This window comes from Myotis lucifugus, unplaced genomic scaffold (genome assembly GCF_000147115.1).
Source record: "Myotis lucifugus unplaced genomic scaffold, Myoluc2.0 scaffold_1254, whole genome shotgun sequence".
NCBI lineage: Eukaryota > Metazoa > Chordata > Mammalia > Chiroptera > Vespertilionidae > Myotis > Myotis lucifugus.
Window position 1 is genome coordinate 53,829 of NW_005872302.1, and position 18,366 is coordinate 72,194.

General features: G+C 44.7%; 4 protein-coding genes across 4 annotated transcripts; all 4 read right to left on the reverse strand.

The window, feature by feature from the left end:
- Window positions 1-3,069: 3,069 nt before the first annotated feature.
- On the reverse strand, window positions 3,070-3,417 carry LOC111824355 (keratin-associated protein 21-1-like). Its single transcript, XM_023748287.1, has 2 exons — window positions 3,284-3,417; window positions 3,070-3,193 (listed from the first exon to the last, which is right to left on the reverse strand). The coding sequence occupies exons 1-2, from the start codon at window positions 3,415-3,417 to the stop codon at window positions 3,070-3,072; spliced, it is 258 nt and encodes an 85-aa protein (XP_023604055.1).
- Window positions 3,418-8,087: 4,670 nt separating this feature from the next.
- On the reverse strand, window positions 8,088-8,459 carry LOC102439849 (keratin-associated protein 21-1-like). Its single transcript, XM_023748288.1, has 2 exons — window positions 8,227-8,459; window positions 8,088-8,133 (listed from the first exon to the last, which is right to left on the reverse strand). The coding sequence occupies exons 1-2, from the start codon at window positions 8,457-8,459 to the stop codon at window positions 8,088-8,090; spliced, it is 279 nt and encodes a 92-aa protein (XP_023604056.1).
- A 4,309-nt stretch (window positions 8,460-12,768) lies between these two features.
- On the reverse strand, window positions 12,769-13,152 carry LOC111824356 (keratin-associated protein 6-2). Its single transcript, XM_023748289.1, has 2 exons — window positions 12,957-13,152; window positions 12,769-12,824 (listed from the first exon to the last, which is right to left on the reverse strand). The coding sequence occupies exons 1-2, from the start codon at window positions 13,150-13,152 to the stop codon at window positions 12,769-12,771; spliced, it is 252 nt and encodes an 83-aa protein (XP_023604057.1).
- Window positions 13,153-17,723: 4,571 nt separating this feature from the next.
- LOC111824357 (keratin-associated protein 21-1-like) lies at window positions 17,724-18,095 on the reverse strand. Its single transcript, XM_023748290.1, has 2 exons — window positions 18,010-18,095; window positions 17,724-17,907 (listed from the first exon to the last, which is right to left on the reverse strand). Exons 1-2 carry the CDS (start codon window positions 18,093-18,095, stop codon window positions 17,724-17,726), a joined length of 270 nt encoding a protein of 89 aa, XP_023604058.1.
- Window positions 18,096-18,366: the final 271 nt, after the last annotated feature.

Genomic DNA, 18,366 nt, shown 5'->3' on the forward strand with positions numbered 1-18,366 from the left:
TGTGGGCGCCGGCTGTCGGGTTTTGGCCGCTCTCAGAGGTGGTGGCGGCGTCTAATTGTCATTTTAATGTGGATGACGTCTCACGGGAACCATCTTCTCATGTGGTCATTTGCAATCTTCTTTGGTGAAGTGTCTGTCAAGGTCCTTGGCCCCTGGTTACATAAGGTCTTTTGCTTTCTTATTACTGAGTTTTAAGAGCTCTTTGTATATTTTGGATCACACTGCCAGATGTGCTCCTTACAAATACTTCCTCCCCGTGTGTGGCCTGTCTGTGTGGCCGGTTGACCAGGTCTTCTGCCGATGTTTTGATTCTAACAAGGTCTGGCTTATCCCTCTTCCTGTAGTGGCCTGCGCCTTTGGTTTGGTAACTAAGTCCCGGCCATCCCCAAGGTCATCGAGGTTTCCTCCTACGAAGTCTTCTAGAAGATTTATAGTTTTTATTTTATATTTATGTCTGAGACACATTTCAGGTTAATTGTCCTCAAGGGTGCGAGGTCTACTTCTAGATTTTTTCTTTTTTTGTGTGTGGACGGCCAGTTGTTCCCGCACCATGTGTTGAAAAGGCCGTCTTTTCCGCATTCACAGAGACCAGCTGTCACCTGCTCATGTGAGTCTGCTTCTGGGCTATTCCGCTCCATTGCTTTTGTCTGTTTCACCAAGACCTCCCTGTGCTGATGACTGTGGCTTCATCGTGAGAATTGAGTTTATTCTCCATCTTGTTCCTTCCCTCATATTGTGCTGGCTGTTCTGGGCCCCCCTCTCCATGGAAACTTTACAATCACTTTGCTGAAATCCACACAACAATAGGCTGGAATTTTGAGTGGGATTGCAGGGAATCTAAGAACTATCTTCACATATTGAGTCTTCCCATCCGTAAATGTAGAATATTTATTCATTTAGTTCTTCCCTAATTTCTTACATCAGAGTTTTATGGTTTTGCTCATATAGACCTTGTACATATTTCTTTTAGATTTATATCTAAGTATTTTATATTTTGGCTGCTATAGTCAATGCTATTATTGTCTAATTTCATATTAATATGTAGAAAAGCAATTGACTTTTCTATATTAACCTTGCATACTCTATCCTTGCTTTAATCACTTGTTACTGATAGGAATTTTGTTTTTTCGGTTGTTTCTTTTGGATTTTTTTACATAGACAATCATGCCCCAGGTGGAAAAACGCAATTTCATTTCTTTCTTTCTCTCAGGATAACTTTTATCTCTTTTAAAAAATCTTTGTTGTTGAGCGTATCACAGACGTCCCTCTTTATCCCCATACTGCCACCCTTCACCCAGTTCCCATCCCGCACCAAGCCTTCACCACCCTGATGTCTGTGTCCATAGGTGATGCATATATGCATATCATCACTTCCTTCTCCCCATCCCCCTCCTCTCTGGGATTCATTGGTCTGTTCCATTTAATCTCTTTTTCTTAGGGATCAGCAAGGTCTTCCAATATGACATTGAGGAGAAACACGGAGAGAACTTCCTTGCCTTGCTCCTGACCGCAGCGGGAAAATGTCTGGTTTCTTGCTGTTAAGTATGCGTGATGCTGCTAATAGGATTCGTGTACATATTCTCTATCAAGTTGAGGAAGTTTCCTTTTTTCCTGATTACGGGAACATTTTATTCATGAATGGATGTTGGATCTTGTCACATGCTTTTTCTGCTTTTATTGAAACGATCATGTGATTTTTCTTCTTCATTCTGCTCATGTAATAAATTACATGAATTCATTTTTGAGCACTGAACCTGCCTTGCATAATTGGGGTATATCTCACTAGGTGGATGTGTATAATTCTTCCTATAAAATGCCGGCCTCAAATTGCTGATGCTTAATTTTGTACCACGTTCATTTATACCTTTTGTATCTATGTTCATCTAGATATTTGACTGTAGTCTCTATTTTTGTAATGTCTTTACCTGGTGTTGGTATTAAGGTAATGGTGACCTCATTGAATGAGTTGGTAAGTTTTCCCTCTGGTTTTATTTCTGGAAGTGATTGTAGAGAATCGGTGTAACTTCTTTAAAACTTTTGGAGAATTTTCCCGTGAAGCTTCCTGTTTTGGAGGGTTATTATTGGTTCAATGTATTAGGAAGTTACAAGCCTGTGAAGAGTGTCTGTTTCTTCAGTGACTTTTATTGGCCACGTGATATTTCAGAGCAACCCACTGTCTATGTCATTATCATTATAAACACCCTTTATAATTCTGTTAATTTACTATTTTTATTTAGTTATTTAGATGTGTCCTTGATTTTGCACTGCTATATGTCTCCCCCTCCAGAATATGCCTTCAGTGAGTACAATGCTCATCATTGAATTTTAAATGAGATCCCACTACAGAAATCAAAGGAGACCCACACACCATGTTTATGGACCAAAAGGCTCAATAGTGTGAGGAATCCATTCCTCCACAATTGGTGAATGGATTCTATTCCATCCCAATAAAACTCTCAGCAGGGTATTTTTGTAGATTTTGACAAGCTGATTCTAAAGTTTAGATGGAAAACAAAGAAACCAGAAGAGCCACGGTAATTGTGAAGAGGAGCAAGGTTGGAACATACACATCACCCAACACTAAGACCCACTGCGACCTGCAGTAACAGGACCATGTGTGTTGGTGAGAGAAGGGCACGTGCAGTCGATGACGGAATAAGAAACCCAAGGATCGGCGGACACAGTGGCCGATCGGCTTCTGGGAAGGCCACAGGGACAGTGAAGATTCTGACACAAAACACAGTCACTTCCAGGAACACATCAAGTTTGTTTATTGAAAAAGTATAATTTCTTCCAACTCTGGCGTATTTGTGTTCCAGGACAACACAACTTCATAGGATAGAAAAGCCGAGCGTGGACATTGTGAACGTAATCACAATCACATCTTCCGTCTTCAGGTCCCACAATGGACGCATTCCCACTTCCTCAATAACAACAAGAAGTGGATGTAAAAACAGGAGGTGTCCAATCCGTACTGGAGTGTAGAGATGACAAATGGGGCATCGTTCGGAGGAAAAGCATTAATTTTCAATATTATGTTGGAGGCGCAGGGTGTTCTAGGCGGATGTTCTAGCAGCAAGAGGAATAGCATCGTCGGTAGCAGCATGGTCGGAAGGTACAGCAGCCACTGCCATAGCCAGAGCCATAGCCACAGCCATAGCCAGAGCCGTAGCCACAGCCGTAGCCAGAGCCATAGCCAGATCCATATCCACAGCCATAGCCAGAGCCATAGCCACAGCCATAGCCAGAGCCATAGCCACAGCCATATCTGGATCCATATCCACAGCCATAGCCAGATCCATAGCCACAGCCATAGCCAGAGCCGTAGCCACAGCCATAGCCAGAGCCATAGCCACAGCCATAGCCAGAGCCGTAGCCACAGCCCCCGTAGGAGTTCCCGTAGTAGTTGCAGCACATGCTGGCAGAGGGTGAAGGTTGGGTTGAAGCGAAGAGGGACGTTTCTGAGTGTGAATGTTGCCTCCTCCCCTGGAAGCTTTATATACGCCAGGAAGGGCCCAGGAATGCCATCGCGTCTGGGACTCACCCAGGAAATATTCACTTCACGCCCGGTATGTGCAGGTCACTCCTGTCAGTGGATCATGAGAGGACTCGGTAGTTAACGACCATTAGTATAGAGTCTCTCACTTTTACTGGGAACCGTGTTTGTTTTGTGTCACCTGGGCCTTGTCTTGAGCCAATGACAGGTCAATGAGAACAGTGCCCATCAATGATCTACTCATCGGAACACGTGGGTTCAAAGCTCAGTCCAGGAGTCAAAGTTCTGGGGAGGGAGGGGCGTGTCTGTCTGGAATGAGCCTATTAAATGCGCTCCACTCAAGCCTTTGACAGCTAAGGAATTGCTAATGAGTCCGTACTGGATCTCATTGGAGCTCAGTGCTGGGCTGCAGTGACACTGAGCATTTCCTGGCGGAGGGTTCCTGTAAGTCCACACTCATGAAATGCTGGGTCGTGGCCTGTTTTACTCCGGGAGCCGCTCCCCAGGACATTGGTATCCGCTCTGGGGGGTCCTTCGGTTCTACCCAGAGCACCAACCCCACAGTGTCCTCACAATGACATTGTTGAACGTGTTGTCGAGCACAGGTCCCCTCAGCCATTGCATCTCTGTGATGCCCATGAAATTGTGAAAGATTAGGGTCCTTATCACATGGAAATTGAGGTACAAAAAGGTTAAGGAACTTACTAAAATCCACACAGCTCATGCAGCACCAAGATCACGTCTCTGTTCCTCTTTGTAATGTGACATATGTCACCTTTCTAATCATTGGAGACTTGAACACTTGCTGTAACAGGGAGCTCATCATTTCCTACAAGGATCCATTTTCTTGGTAAAGTTACCCTGTTATAAAGTCCCCGGTCACTTTTGAGTCTCTCATTCTTCCCGGGGACACTCAGGGTCCTGCATGAACTTTCCTTCAGCACCTTGTGCAGGAGCCAGTCCCCTCAGGCTTGGCTGAGGGCCCCTCCTTCTCCCTGTCCCTCCAGGGGTTTGTCTCTGACATCATCCCCGCGACTGGTCTCCTGACCCCTGTTGATGCACAGACCTGACCCCCAGGTCACCCAGGCCCCCTGCACCCCCCAGGTCACGGAGAGGATCGAGAGGAGGCCTGTTGTAGTGACCCCACAGGAGCAGCAGGGGCAGCGCCCACTTGTGATCTCACAGGCCTTGTGTTGTCTGGGGTCTGAGCTCAGCCTGACTGGCATCTCGGCTCCGATTCTCACAAGGTCACACCCAAGGGGCCAGCCAGGACTTGGGCGAAATTGGTGGCGTATCATTTAACTGGAGTTGCCCATTGCCACGTCTGTCCCTGAGAGAGCACGACACATATTTATGCTAAAAAGTTATCATTTTGAAACTGAAATTCAATTTATTCACCTTGAATTTTTTATACCAGCCCCAAGCATAACGTGATCATAAAAGTTTTTCCTCCCAATGTGAGAGGCACGTGCTGGTCCTTCCCACGCTGCACGGGAGGCCGTTCCACGTGGCTGGGTGTCCCTGGGGGTCCGCCTGGACGCTCACTGCCACGCCTGCCGAGGTCTTCCTGACACCAAACTATTGCATCTCCTCGGGATGGAGGGATCTACCGCAATGCGGGGTCAGCATCTGGGCATCGTCTCCTGTCCCCAAAGCTATTTCCCTTCGCGTGTGGTTGGCCGACTCTGACCCACCTCCTTCCTGTTTAAGCTAGAAGTTTGTCTCTTTTTCAGGAAGATTCCCGACCCTTCTCTCTTCTTACTCTTCATCCTGGCCTCTCCTCTGACTTCTTCCTCTGCATTTCCCAAGCACCCCTGTGTGTCATCATATTAGAGTAGTGATGGCAAACCTATGACACACCTGTCAGAGGTGACACGCGAACTCATTTTTTTGGTTGATTTTTCTTTGTTAAATGGCATTCAAATATATAAAATAAATATCAAAACTATAAATATTTGTTTTACTATGGTTGCAAATATCAAAAAATTTCTATATGTGACACAGCACCAGAGTTAAGTTAGGGTTTTTCAAAATGCTGACACGCCGAGCTCAAAAGGTTCGCCATCACTGTATTAGAGCAATCATTCCATCTTTATAGCTCATGTATTATTTGCGTTTCCCACACTTTTAGAAAGCAGGGATCACATACGTTCATTCTCTGTTCATAGCACACAATGAAATGTCCCCTGTTAAGAGTTTAATAAATGAGACTACACATAGATCTCACTCATAAAAATCGATTCTATTTCTTCAGGAATAGCCTCCCTGTGCTGATGACTGTGGCTTCAACGTGAGAATTGAAGTCGAGTAGAGTTCGTTCTCCAACTCGTTCCTTCCCTCGATATTGTGCTGGCTGTTCTGGGCCCCCCTCGCCATGGAAAAATTCTAATCACTTTGGTGAAATCCACACAATAATAGGCTGGAACTTTGAGTGGGTTTGCAGGGAATCTAAGAACTATCTCCAGAGTATTGAGTCTTCCCATCCGTAAACATAGAATAGCTCTTCATTTAGTTCTTCCCAAATTTCTTACATGAGAGTTTTATGGTTTTGCTCATATAGATCATGTACACATTTCTTTTAGATTTATATCTAAGTATTTTATATTTTGGCTGCTATAGTTCATGCTATTATTGTCTAATTTCATATAATATGTAGAAAAGCAACTGACTTTTGTATATTGACCTTGTATACTCTATCCTTGCTTCAATCACCTGTTACTTACAGGAGTTTTGTTTTCTCCTTTTTTTCTTTTGGATTTTCTACCGAGACAATCATGCCCACGTAGAAAAATACAGTTTCCTTTCTCTTTTCTCCCTTCCTTCCTTCCTTCCTTCCTTCCTTCCTTCCTTCCTTCCTTCCTTCCTTCCTTCCATTTCCTTCCATTCTTCCTTTCATTTTTTCATCGTTTTTTTCTTTCTATCTCTCATATATATGACTTTTATTTCTTTATCTTGTGTTATTGCATCAGCAAGGTATTCCAATATGACACTGAGGAGAAACAGGGAGAGAACTTCCTTGCCTTGCTCCTGATCAAAGCAGGAAAACGTCTGGTTTCTCGCTGTTAAGTATGCGTGATCCTGCTAATAGGATTTGTGTACATATTATATTCTCCATCCAGTTGAAGAAGTTTCCTTTTTTTCCTGATTACGGGAACATTTTATTCATGAATGGATGTTGGATTTTGTCAGATATTGAACCGATCATGTGATTTTTCTTCTTCAGGCTGCTCATGTAATAAATTACATGAATTCATTTTTGAGCACTGAACCAGCCTTGCATAATTGGGGTATATCTCACTAGGTGGATGTGTATAATTCTTCTTACACAATGCCGGAGTCAAATTGCTGATGGTTAATTTTTGTACCATGTTCATTTATACCTTTTGTATCTATGTTCATCTAGATATTTGACTGTAGTCTTTTTTTTGTAATGTCTTTCCCTGGTGTTGGTATTAAGGTAATGGCGACCTCATTGAATGAGTTGGTAAGTTTTCCCTCTGGTTTTATTTCTGGAGGTGTTTGTAGAGAATTGGTGTAACTTATTCTTTAAAACTTTTGTAGAATTTTCCCGTAAAGCTTTCTGTTTTGGAGGGTTATTACTGGTTCAATATATTTAGATGTTACAAGCCTGTGAAGAGTGTCTGTTTCTTCAGTGAGTTTTATAGGCCATGTGATATTTCACAGCAACCCACTTTTTATATCATTAATCATTATAAACACCCTTTATAATTATGTTAATTTATTATTTATATTTAGTTATTTAGATGTGGTTTTGATTCTTACACTGCTATTTGCCTCCCACTCCAGAATATGCCTTCAGTGAGTACAATGCTCATCACTGAATTTTGAATGAGAACCCACCAAAGAAATTACAGGAGACCTACACACCATGTTTATGGACCAAAAGGCTCAATAGTGTGAGGAATCCATTCCTCCACAATTGGTGAATGGATTCTATTCCATCCCAATAAAACTCTCAGCAGGGTATTTTTGTAGATTTTGACAAGCTGATTCTAAAGTTTAGATGGAAAACAAAGAAACCAGAAGAGCCACGTTAATTGTGAAGAGGAGCAAGGTTGGAACACGCACATCACCCAACACTAAGACCCACTGCGACCTGCAGTAAACAGGAGCATGTGTGTTGGTGAGAGAACGGCACGTGCAGTCGATGACGGAATAAGAAACCCAGGGATTGGCGGACACAGTGGCCGATCGGCCTTCTGGGAAGCCCACAGGGACAGTGAAGATTCTGACACAAACACAGTTACTTCCAGGAACACATCAAGTTTGTTTATTGAAAAAGTATAATTTCTTCCAACTCTGGCGTATTTGTGTTCCAGGACAACACAACCTCATAGGATAGAAAAGCCGAGCGTGGACATTGTGAACGTAATCACAATCACATCTTCCGTCTTCAGGTCCCACAATGGACACATTCCTACTTCCTCAATAACAAACAAGAAGTGGATGTAAAAACAGGAGGTGTCCAATCCTCACTGGAGTGTAGAGATGACGAATGGGACATCGTTCGGAGGAAAAGCATTAATTTTCAATATTATGTTGGAGGCGCAGGGTGTTCTAGGCGGATGTTCTAGCAGCAAGAGGAATAGCATCGTCGGTAGCAGCATGGTCGGAAGGTACAGCAGCCACTGCCATAGCCAGATCCGTAGCCACAGCCGTAGCCAGAGCCATAGCCAGATCCATATCCACAGCCATAGCCAGATCCATATCCACAGCCATAGCCAGAGCCATAGCCACAGCCATAGCCAGATCCATATCCACAGCCATATCTGGATCCAAATCCACAGCCATAGCCAGATCCATAGCCACAGCCATAGCCAGAGCCATATCCACAGCCATAGCCAGAGCCATATCCACAGCCATAGCCAGATCCATAGCCACAGCCATAGCCAGAGCCGTAGCCACAGCCCCCGTAGGAGTTCCCGTAGTAGTTGCAGCACATGCTGGCGGAGGGTGAAGGTTGGGTTGAGGTGAAGAGGGACGTTTCTGAGTGTGAATGTTGCCTCCTCCCCTGGAAGCTTTATATCCGCCAGGAAGGGCCTGGGAATGCCATCGAGTCTGGGACTCACCCAGAAAATATTCACTTAACGCCCGGTATGTGCAGGTCACTCCTGTCAGTGGATCATGAGAGGACTCGGTAGTTAACGACCATTAGTATAGAGTCTCTCACTTTTACTGGGAACCGTGTTTGTTTTGTGTCGCCTGGGCCTTGTCTTGAGCCAATGACAAGTCAATGAGAACAGTGCCCATCGATGATCTACTTATCGGAACACGTGGTTTCAAAGCTCAGTCCAGGAGTCAAAGCTCTGGGGAGGGAGGGGCGTGTCTGTCTGGAATGAGCCTATTAAATGAGCCCCACTCAACGCTTTGACAGCTAAGGAATTGCTAATGAGTCTGTAGTGGATCTCATTGGAGCGCAGTGCTGGGCTGCACTGACACTGAGCATTTCCTGGCTGAGGGCTCCTGTAAGTCCACACTCATGAGATGCTGGGTCGTGGCCTGTTTTACCCTGGAAGCTGCTCCCCAGGACATTGGTATTTCCTCTGGGGGTCCTTCAGTTCTACCCAGAGCACCAACCCCACAGTGTCCACACAATGACATTGTTGAACGTGTTGTCGAGCACAGGTCCCCTCAGCCATTGCATCTATTTGACAACCATGAAATTGTGAAAGATTAGGGAACTTATACTGTGGAAATTGAGGTACAAAGAGGTTAGGGAACTTACTAAAATCCACGCAGCTAATGCCGCACCAAGATCAAGTCTCTGTTCCTCTGTGTAATGCGACCTACGTCCACCTTTCTAATCATTGGAGACGTGAACACTTGCCATACAGAAAGCTCATCATTTCCTACAAGGATCCATTTTCTTGGTAAAGTTACTCTATCATAAAGCCCCCAGTCACCTCGAGTCTCTCATTCTTCCCGGGGACACTCTGGGTCCTGCATGAACATTCCTTCAGCAGCTTGTGCAGGAGCCAGTCCCCTCAGGCATGGCTGAGGGCCCCTCCTTCTCCCTGTCCCTCCAGGGGCTTGGTCTCTGACATCATCCCTGCGACTGGTCTCCTGACCCCTGTTGATGTGCAGACCCGACCCAGGTCACCCAGGCCCCCTGCACCCCCCCAGGTCACGGAGAGGACCACGAGGAGGCCCATTGTAGTGACTGCACAGGAGCAGCAGGAGCAGCGCCCACTTGTGATTTCATAGACCTTGTGGGTCTGGGGTCTGAGCTCAGCCTGACTGGCATCTCGGCTCAGATTCTCACAAGGTCACACCCAAGGGGCCAGCCAGAACGCGGGGGAATCTGATTGGTGTATCATTTAACTGGAGTTGCCCATTGCCACGTCTGTCCCTGAGCGTGCACGACACATATTTATCCTAAAAAGTTATTATTTTTAAAACTGAAATTCAATTTATTCACCTTGAATTTTTTATACCAGCCCCAAGCATAACATGATCATAAAAGTGAGTTTTTCCTCCCAATGTGAGAGGCACGTGCTGGTCCTTCCTACGCTGCAAGGGAGGCCGTTCCACGTGGCTGGGTGTCCCTGGGGATCAGCCTGGACGCTCACTCATGCGCCTGCCGAGGTCTTCCTGACGCCAAACTATTGCATCTCCTCGGGATGGAGGGAGCTACCGCAATGCGGGGTCAGCATCTGGGCATCCTCTCCTGTCCTCAAAGCTATTTCCCTTCGCGTGTGGTTGGCCGACTCTGACCCACCTCCTTCCTGTTTAAGCTAGAAGTTTGTCTCTTTTTCAGGAAGATTCCGGACCCTTCTCTCTTCTTACTCTTCATCCTGGCCTCTCCTCTGACTTCTTCCTCTGTATTTCCCAAGCACCCCTGTGTGAAGTCATATCATAGCAATCATTCGATCTTTATAGCTTGTGATTTATTTGCGTTTCCCACACTTTTAGAAAGCAGGAATTACATACGTTTGATCTCTGTTCATAGCACACATTGAAATGTCCTCTGTTAAGAGGTTAATAAATGTTCAGCGAATGAGACTACGCATAGATCTCATAAAAATCGGTTCTGTTTCTTCAGGAATAGCCTCCCTGTGCTGATGACCGTGGCTTCATCGTGAGAATTGAGTTCGTTCTCCAACTGGTTCCTTCCCTCAATATTGTGCTGGCTGTTCTGGGCCCCCTTCGACATGGAAACTTTCTAATCACTTTGGTGAAATCCACACAACAATAGGCTGGAACTTTGAGTGGGATTGCAGGGAATCTAAGAACTATCTCCAGAGTATTGAGTCTTCCCATCCGTAAACATAGAATAGCTCTTCATTTTGTTCTTCCCTAATTTCCTACGTCAGAGTTTTATGTTTTTGCTCATATAGATCATGTACACATTTCTTTTAGATTTATATCTAAGTATTTTATATTTTGGCTGCTATAGTTCATGCTATTATTGTCTAATTTCATATAATATGTAGAAAAGCAACTGACTTTTGTATATTGACCTTGTATACTCTATCCTTGCTTCAATCACCTGCTACTTACAGAAGTTTTTTTTTTTTCTCCTTTTTTTTTTTTGGATTTTCTACCTAGACAATCATGCCCAAGTAGAAAAATGCAGTTTTCTATCTTTTTATTTCTTCCTTCCTTCCTTTCATTCTTCTTTCCTTTCTTTCTCTGTCTCATAAGTATGATTTTTATTTCTTTATCTTGTATTATTGCATCAGCTAGGTCTTCCAATATGACATTGAGGAGAAACACGGAGAGAACTTCCTTGCCTTGCTCCTGATCACAGCGGGAAAATGTCTGGTTTCTCGCTGATAAGTATGGGTGATGCTGCTAATAGGATTTGTGTACATATTATATTCTCTATCAAGTTGAGGAAGTTTCCTTTTTTCCTGATTACGGGAACATTTTATTCATGAATGGATGTTGGATCTTGTCACATGCTTTCCCTGTTTTTATTGAACCGATCATATGATTTTTCTTCTTCAGGCTGCTCATGTAATAAATTACATGAATTCATTTTTGAGCACTGAACCTGCCTTGCATAATTGGGGTATATCTCACTAGGTGGATGTGTATAATTCTTCTTACTCCATGCCGGCGTCAAATTGCTGATGCTTAATTTTTGTACCATGTTCATTTATACCTTTTGTATCTATGTTCATCTAGATATTTGACTGTAGTCTTTATTTTTGTAATGTCTTTCCCTGGTGTTGGTATTAAGGTAATGGCGACCTCATTGAATGAGTTGGTAAGTTTTCCCTCTGGTTTTATTTCTGGAGGTGATTGTAGAGAATTGGTGTAACTTATTCTTTAAAACTTTTGGAGAATTTTCCCGTGAAGCTTTCTGTTTTGGAGGGTTACCATTGGTTCAATATATTAGGAAGTTACAAGCCTGTGAAGAGTGTCTGTTTCTTCATTGAGTTTTATAGGCCACATGATATTTCACAGCAACCCACTGTCTATGTCATTAATCATTATAAACACCCTTATAATTCTGTTAATTTACTGTTTTTATTTAGTTGTTTAGACGTGTTTTTGATTCTTGCACTGCTATTCACCTCCCCCTCCAGAACATGCCTTCAGTGAGCACATAGCTCATTGTTGAATTCTGAATGAAAAGCCTCCACAGAAATCAAAGGAGACCCACACCCCATGTTTATGGACCAGAGACTCAATAGTGTGAAGAGTCCATTCCCCCACAATTGGTGAATGGATTCCATTCAATCCGAATAAAACTCTCAGCAGGGTATTTTTGTAGATTTTGACAAGCTGATTCTAAATTTAGATGGAAAACAAAGAAACCAGAAGAGCCACGGTAATTGTGAAGAGGAGCAAGGTTGGAACATACACATCACCCAACACTAAGACCTACTGTGACCTGCAGTAACAAGACCATGTGTGTTGGTGAGAGAATGGCACATGCAGTTGATGACGGAATAAGAAACCCAGGATCGGCGGACACGGTGCCCCATCGGCTTCTGGGAAGCCCACAGGGACAGTGACGATTCTGACACAAAACACAGTTACTTCTAGGAACACATCACGTTTGTTTATTGAAAAAGTATAATTTCTTCCAACTCTGGTGTATTTGTGTTCCAGGACAACACAACTTCATAGGATAGAAAAGCCGAGCATGGACATTGTGAACGTAATCACAATCACATCTTCCGTCTTCAGGTCCCACAATGGACACATTCCTACTTCCTCAATAACAAACAAGAATTGGATGTAAAAACAGGATGTGTCCAATCCTCACTGGAGTGTAGAGAGGACGAATGGGACATGTTCTAGCAGCAAGTGGAATAGCATCGTCGGTAGCAGGATGGTCGGAAGGTACAGCAGCCACAGCCATAGCCAGAGCCGCAGCCACAGCCATAGCCAGATCCATAGCCACAGCCATAGCCAGATCCATACCCACAGCCATAGCCAGATCCATAGCCACAGCCATAGCCAGATCCATAACCACAGCCATATCTGGATCCATATCCACAGCCATAGCCAGAGCCATAGCCACAGCCATAGCCAGAGCCATAGCCACAGCCATAGCCAGAGCCGTAGCCACAGCCATAGCCAGATCCATAGCCACAGCCATAGCCAGAGCCATAGCCACAGCCATAGCCAGAGCCGTAGCCACAGCCCCCGTAGGAGTTCCCGTAGTAGTTGCAGCACATGCTGGCGGAGGGTGAGGGTTGAGTTGAGGTGAAGAGGGACGTTTCTGAGTGTGAATGTTGCCTCCTCCCCTGAAAGCTTTATATCCGCCAGGAAGGGCCCGGGAATGCCATCGCGTCTGTGACTCACCCAGGAAACATTCACTTAACGCCCGGTATGTGCAGGTCACTCCTGTCAGTGGATCATGAGAGGACTCGGTAGTTAACGACCATTAGTATAGAGTCTCTCACTTTTACTGGGAACCGTGTTTGTTTTGTGTCGCCTGGGCCTTGTCTTGAGCCAATGACACGTCAATGAGAACAGTGCCCATCAATGATCTACTCATCGGAACACGTGGTTTCAAAGCTCAGTCCAGGAGTCAAAGTTCTGGGGAGGGTGGGGCGTGTCTGTCTGGAATGAGCCTATTAAATGAGCTCCACTCAACGCTTTGACTGGCTAAGGAATTGCTAAAGAGTCCGTACTGGATCTCATTGGAGCGCAGGGCTGGGCTGCACTGACACTGAGCATTTCCTGGCAGAGGCTTCCTGTAAGTCCACACTCATGAGATGCTGGGTCGTGGCCTGTTTTACCCCGGGAGCCGCTCCCCAGGACACTGGTATCCGCTCTGGGGGGTCCTTCGGTTCTACCAGAGCACCAACCCCACAGTGTCCACACAATGACATTGTTGAACGTGTTGTCGAGCACAGGGCCCCTCAGCCATTGCATCTATGTGACGCCCATGAAATTGTGACAGATTAGGGTCCTTATCACATGGAAATTGAGGTACAAAAAGGTTAGGGAACTTTCTAAAATCCACACAGCTCATGCAGCTCCAAGATCAAGTCTCTGTTCCTCTTTGTAATGTGACATATGCCTCCTTTCTAATCATTGGAGACGAGAACAGTTGCCGTAACAGGGAGCTCATCATTTCCTACAAGGATCCATTTTCTTGGTAAAGTTACCCTGTTATGAAGCCCTCAATCACTTCTGAGTCTCTCATTCTTCCTGGGGACACTCTGGGTCCTGCATGAACTTTCCTTCAGCACCTTGTGCAGGAGCCAGTCCCCTCAGGCATGGCTGAGGGCCCCCCCGCCACCATCTCCCTGTCCCTCCAGGGGCTTGGTCTCTGACATCATCCCGCGACTGGTCTCCTGACCCCTGTTGATGCGCAGACCTGACCCCCAGGTCACCCAGGCCCCCTGCACCCCCCAGGTCACGGAGAGGACCGAGAGGAGGCCCGTTGTAGTGACTGCACAGGAGCAGCAGGAGCAGCGCTCGCTTGTGAACTCACAGGCCTCGTGGGTCTGGGCTCTGAGCTCAGCCTGACTGGCATCTCGGCTCCAATTCTCACAAGGTCACACCCAAGGGGCCAGCCAGGACTTGGGCGAAATTGGTGGCGTATCATTAAACTGGAGTTGCCCATTGGCATGTCTGTCCCTGAGAGAGCACAAGACATATTTATGCTAAAAAGTTATCATTTTTGAAACTGAAATTCAATTTATTCATCTTGGATTTTTCATACCAGCCCCAAGCATAACGTGATCATAAAAGTGAGTTTTTCCTCCCAATGTGAGAGGCACGTGCTGGTCCTTCCCACGCTGCACGGGAGGCCGTTCCACGTGGCTGGGTGTCCCTGGGGGTCCGCCTGGACGCTCACTCATGCGTCTGCCGAGGTCTTCCTGACGCCAAACTATTGCATCTCCTCGGGAGAGAGGGAGCTACCGCAATGTGGGGTCAGCATCTGGGCATCGTCTCCTGTCCTCAAAGCTATTTCCCTTCACGTGTGTTTGGCCGACTTGGACCCACCTCCTTCCTGTTTAAGCTAGAAGTTTGTCTCTTCTTCAGGAAGATTCCCGACCTTTCTCTCTTCTTACTCTTCATCCTGGCCTCTCCTCTGACTTCTTCCTCTGCATTTCCCAAGCACCGCTGTGTGTCATCATATTAGAGCAGTGATGGCGAACCTATGACACGCCTGTCAGAGGTGACACACGAACTCATTTTTTTGGTTGATTTTTCTTTGTTAAATGGCATTTAAATATATAAAATAAATATCAAAAATATAAATATTTGTTTTACTATGGTTGCAAATATCAAAAAATTTCTATATGTGACATGGCACCAGAGTTAAGTTAGGGTTTTTCAAAATGCTGACACGCTGAGCTCAAAAGGTTCGCCATCACTGTATTAGAGCAATCATTCCATCTTTATAGCTTGTGTATTATTTGCGTTTCCCACACTGTTAGAAAGCAGGGATCACATACGTTCCTTCTCTGTTCATAGCACACAATGAAATGTCCCCTGTTAAGAGTTTAATAAATGAGACTACACATAGATCTCACTCATAAAAATTGATTCTATTTCTTCAAGAATAGCCTCCCTGTGCTGATGACTGTGGCTTCATCGTGAGAATTGAAGTCGAGTAGAGTTCGTTCTCCAACTGGTTCCTTCCCTCGATATTGTGCTGGCTGTCCTGGGCCCCCTTCGCCATGGAAACTTTCTAATCACTTTGGTGAAATCCACACAACAATAGGCTGGAACTTTGAGTGGGTTTGCAGGGAATCTAAGAACTATCTCCAGAGTATTGAGTCTTCCCATCCGTAAACATAGAATAGCTCTTCATTTAGTTCTTCCCAAATTTCTTACGTGAGAGTTTTATGGTTTTGATCATATAGATCATGTACACATTTCTTTTAGATTTATATCTAAGTATTTTATATTTTGGCTGCTATAGTCCATGCTATTATTGTCTAATTTCATATTAATGTGTAGAAAAGCAATTGACTTTTGTATATTGACCTTGTATACTCTATCCTTGCTTCAATCACCTGCTACTTACAGAAGTTTTGTTTTCTCCTTTTTTTCTTTTGGATTTTCTACCTAGACAATCATGCCCAAGTAGAAAAAGACAGTTTTCTTTCTCCTTCCTTCCTTCCTTCCTTCCTTCCTTCCTTCCTTCCTTCCTTCCTTCCTTCCATGCTTCCTTTCATTTTTTCATCTTTTTTTTCTTTCTTTCTCTCATAAATATGACTTTTAATTCTTTATCTTGTGTTATTGCATCAGCAAGGTCTTCCAATATGACACTGAAGAGAAACACGGAGAGAACTTCCTTGCCTTGCCCCCTATCACAGCGGGAAAATGTCTGGTTTCTCGCTGTTAAGTATGCGTGATCCTGCTAATAGGATTTATGTACATATTATATTCTCCATCCAGTTGAAGAAGTTTCCTTTTTTCCTCATTATAGGAACATTTTATTCCTGAATGGATGTTGGATTTTGTCAGATATTGAACCAATCATGTGATTTTTCTTCTTCAGGCTGCTAATGTAATAAATTACATGAATTCATTTTTGAGCACTGAACCAGCCTTGCATAATTGGGGTATATCTCACTAGGTGGATGTGTATAATTCTTCTTACACAATGCCGGAGTCAAATTGCTGATGCTTAATTTTTGTACCATGTTCATTTATACCTTTTGTATCTATGTTCATCTAGATATTTGACTGTAGTCTTTATTTTTGTAATGTCTTTCCCTGGTGTTGGTATTAAGGTAATGGCAACCTCATTGAATGAGTTGGTAAGTTTCCCTCGGATTTTATTTCTGGAAGTGATTGTAGAGAATTGGTGTAACATATTCTTTAAAACTTTTGGAGAATTTTCCCGTGAAGCTTTCTGTTTGGAGGGTTATTATTGGTTCAATGTATTTAGAAGTTACAAGCCTGTGAAGAGTGTCTGTTTCTTCAGTGAGTTTTATAGGCCACGTGATATTTCACAGCAACCCACTGTTTATCTCATTAATCATTATAAACACCCTTTATAAATTTGTTAATTCACTATTTTATTTAGTTATTTAGATGTGTTTTTGATTCTTACACTGCTTTTTGCCTCCCCCTCCAGAATATGCCTTCAGTGAGTACAAAGCTCATCATTGAATTTTGAATGTGAACCCGCCACAGAAATCAAATGAGACCCACACACCATGTTTATGGACCAGAGACTCAATAGTGTGAAGAATCCACTCCCCCACAATTGGTGAATGGATTCCATTCAATACCAATAAAACTCTCAGCAGGGCATTTTTGTAGATTTTGACAAGCTGATTCTAAAGTTTAGATGGAAAACAAAGAAACCAGAAAAGCCACAATAATTGTGAAGAGGAGCAAGGTTGGAACGTACACATCACCCAACACTAAGACCTACTGTGACCTGCAGTAACAGGACCATGTGTGTTGGTGAGAGAACGGCACATACAGTCGATGACGGAATAAGAAACCCAGGGATTGGCGGACACAGTGGCCGATCGGCTTCTGGGAAGCCCACAAGGACAGTGACGATTCTGACACAAACACAGTTACTTCCAGGAACACATCACGTTTGTTTATTGAAAAAGTATAATTTCTTCCAACTCTGGCGTATTTGTGTTCCAGGACAACACAACTTCATAGGATAGAAAAGCCGAGCGTGGACATTGTGAACGTAATCACAATCACATCTTCCGTCTTCAGGTCCCACAATGGACGCATTCCTACTTCCTCAATAACAAACAGGATGTGTCCAACCCTCACTGGAGTGTAGAGAGGACGAATGGGACATGTTCTAGCAGCAAGAGGAATAGCATCGTTGGTAGCAGGATGGTCGGAAGGTACAGCAGCCACTGCCATAGCCAGAGCCATAGCCACAGCCATAGCCAGATCCATAGCCACAGCCATATCTGGATCCATAGCCACAGCCGTAGCCAGATCCATAGCCACAGCCATAGCCAGAGCCATAGCCACAGCCGTAGCCAGATCCATAGCCACAGCCGTAGCCAGATCCATAGCCACAGCCATAGCCAGAGCCATAGCCAGAGCCATAGCCACAGCCATAGCCAGAGCCATAGCCACAGCCATAGCCAGAGCCATAGCCACAGCCATAGCCAGAGCCGTAGCCACAGCCCCCGTAGGAGTTCCCGTAGTAGTTGCAGCACATGCTGGCGGAGGGTGAAGGTTGGGTTGAGGCGAAGAGGGACGTTTCTGAGTGTGAATGTCGCCTCCTCCCCTGGAAGCTTTATATCCGCCAGGAAGGGCCCGGGAATGCCATCGCGTCTGTGACTCACCCAGGAAACATTCACTTAACGCCCGGTCTGTGCAGGTCACTCCTGTCAGTGGATCATGAGAGGACTCGGTAGTAAACTACCATTAGTATTGAGTCTCTCACTTTTACTGGGAACCATGTTTGTTTTGTGTCGCCTGGGCCTTGT

Coding starts and splice junctions, on each gene's coding strand:
- LOC111824355 (XM_023748287.1), bottom strand. CDS start 3,417: ATGTGCTGCAACTACTACGGGAACTCCTACGGGGGCTGTGGCTACGGC. Junction 3,194..3,283: donor TATGGATCTGGCTATGGCTG/TGGATATGGATC, acceptor TGGATCTGGCTA/TGGCTCTGGCTACGGCTGTG.
- LOC111824356 (XM_023748289.1), bottom strand. CDS start 13,152: ATGTGCTGCAACTACTACGGGAACTCCTACGGGGGCTGTGGCTACGGC. Junction 12,825..12,956: donor TGGCTGTGGATATGGATCCA/GATATGGCTGTG, acceptor GCTATGGCTGTG/GCTGCTGTACCTTCCGACCA.
- LOC102439849 (XM_023748288.1), bottom strand. CDS start 8,459: ATGTGCTGCAACTACTACGGGAACTCCTACGGGGGCTGTGGCTACGGC. Junction 8,134..8,226: donor GGCTCTGGCTATGGCTGTGG/ATATGGATCTGG, acceptor TGGCTGCTGTAC/CTTCCGACCATGCTGCTACC.
- LOC111824357 (XM_023748290.1), bottom strand. CDS start 18,095: ATGTGCTGCAACTACTACGGGAACTCCTACGGGGGCTGTGGCTACGGC. Junction 17,908..18,009: donor TATGGCTCTGGCTATGGCTG/TGGCTATGGCTC, acceptor TGGATCTGGCTA/CGGCTGTGGCTATGGCTCTG.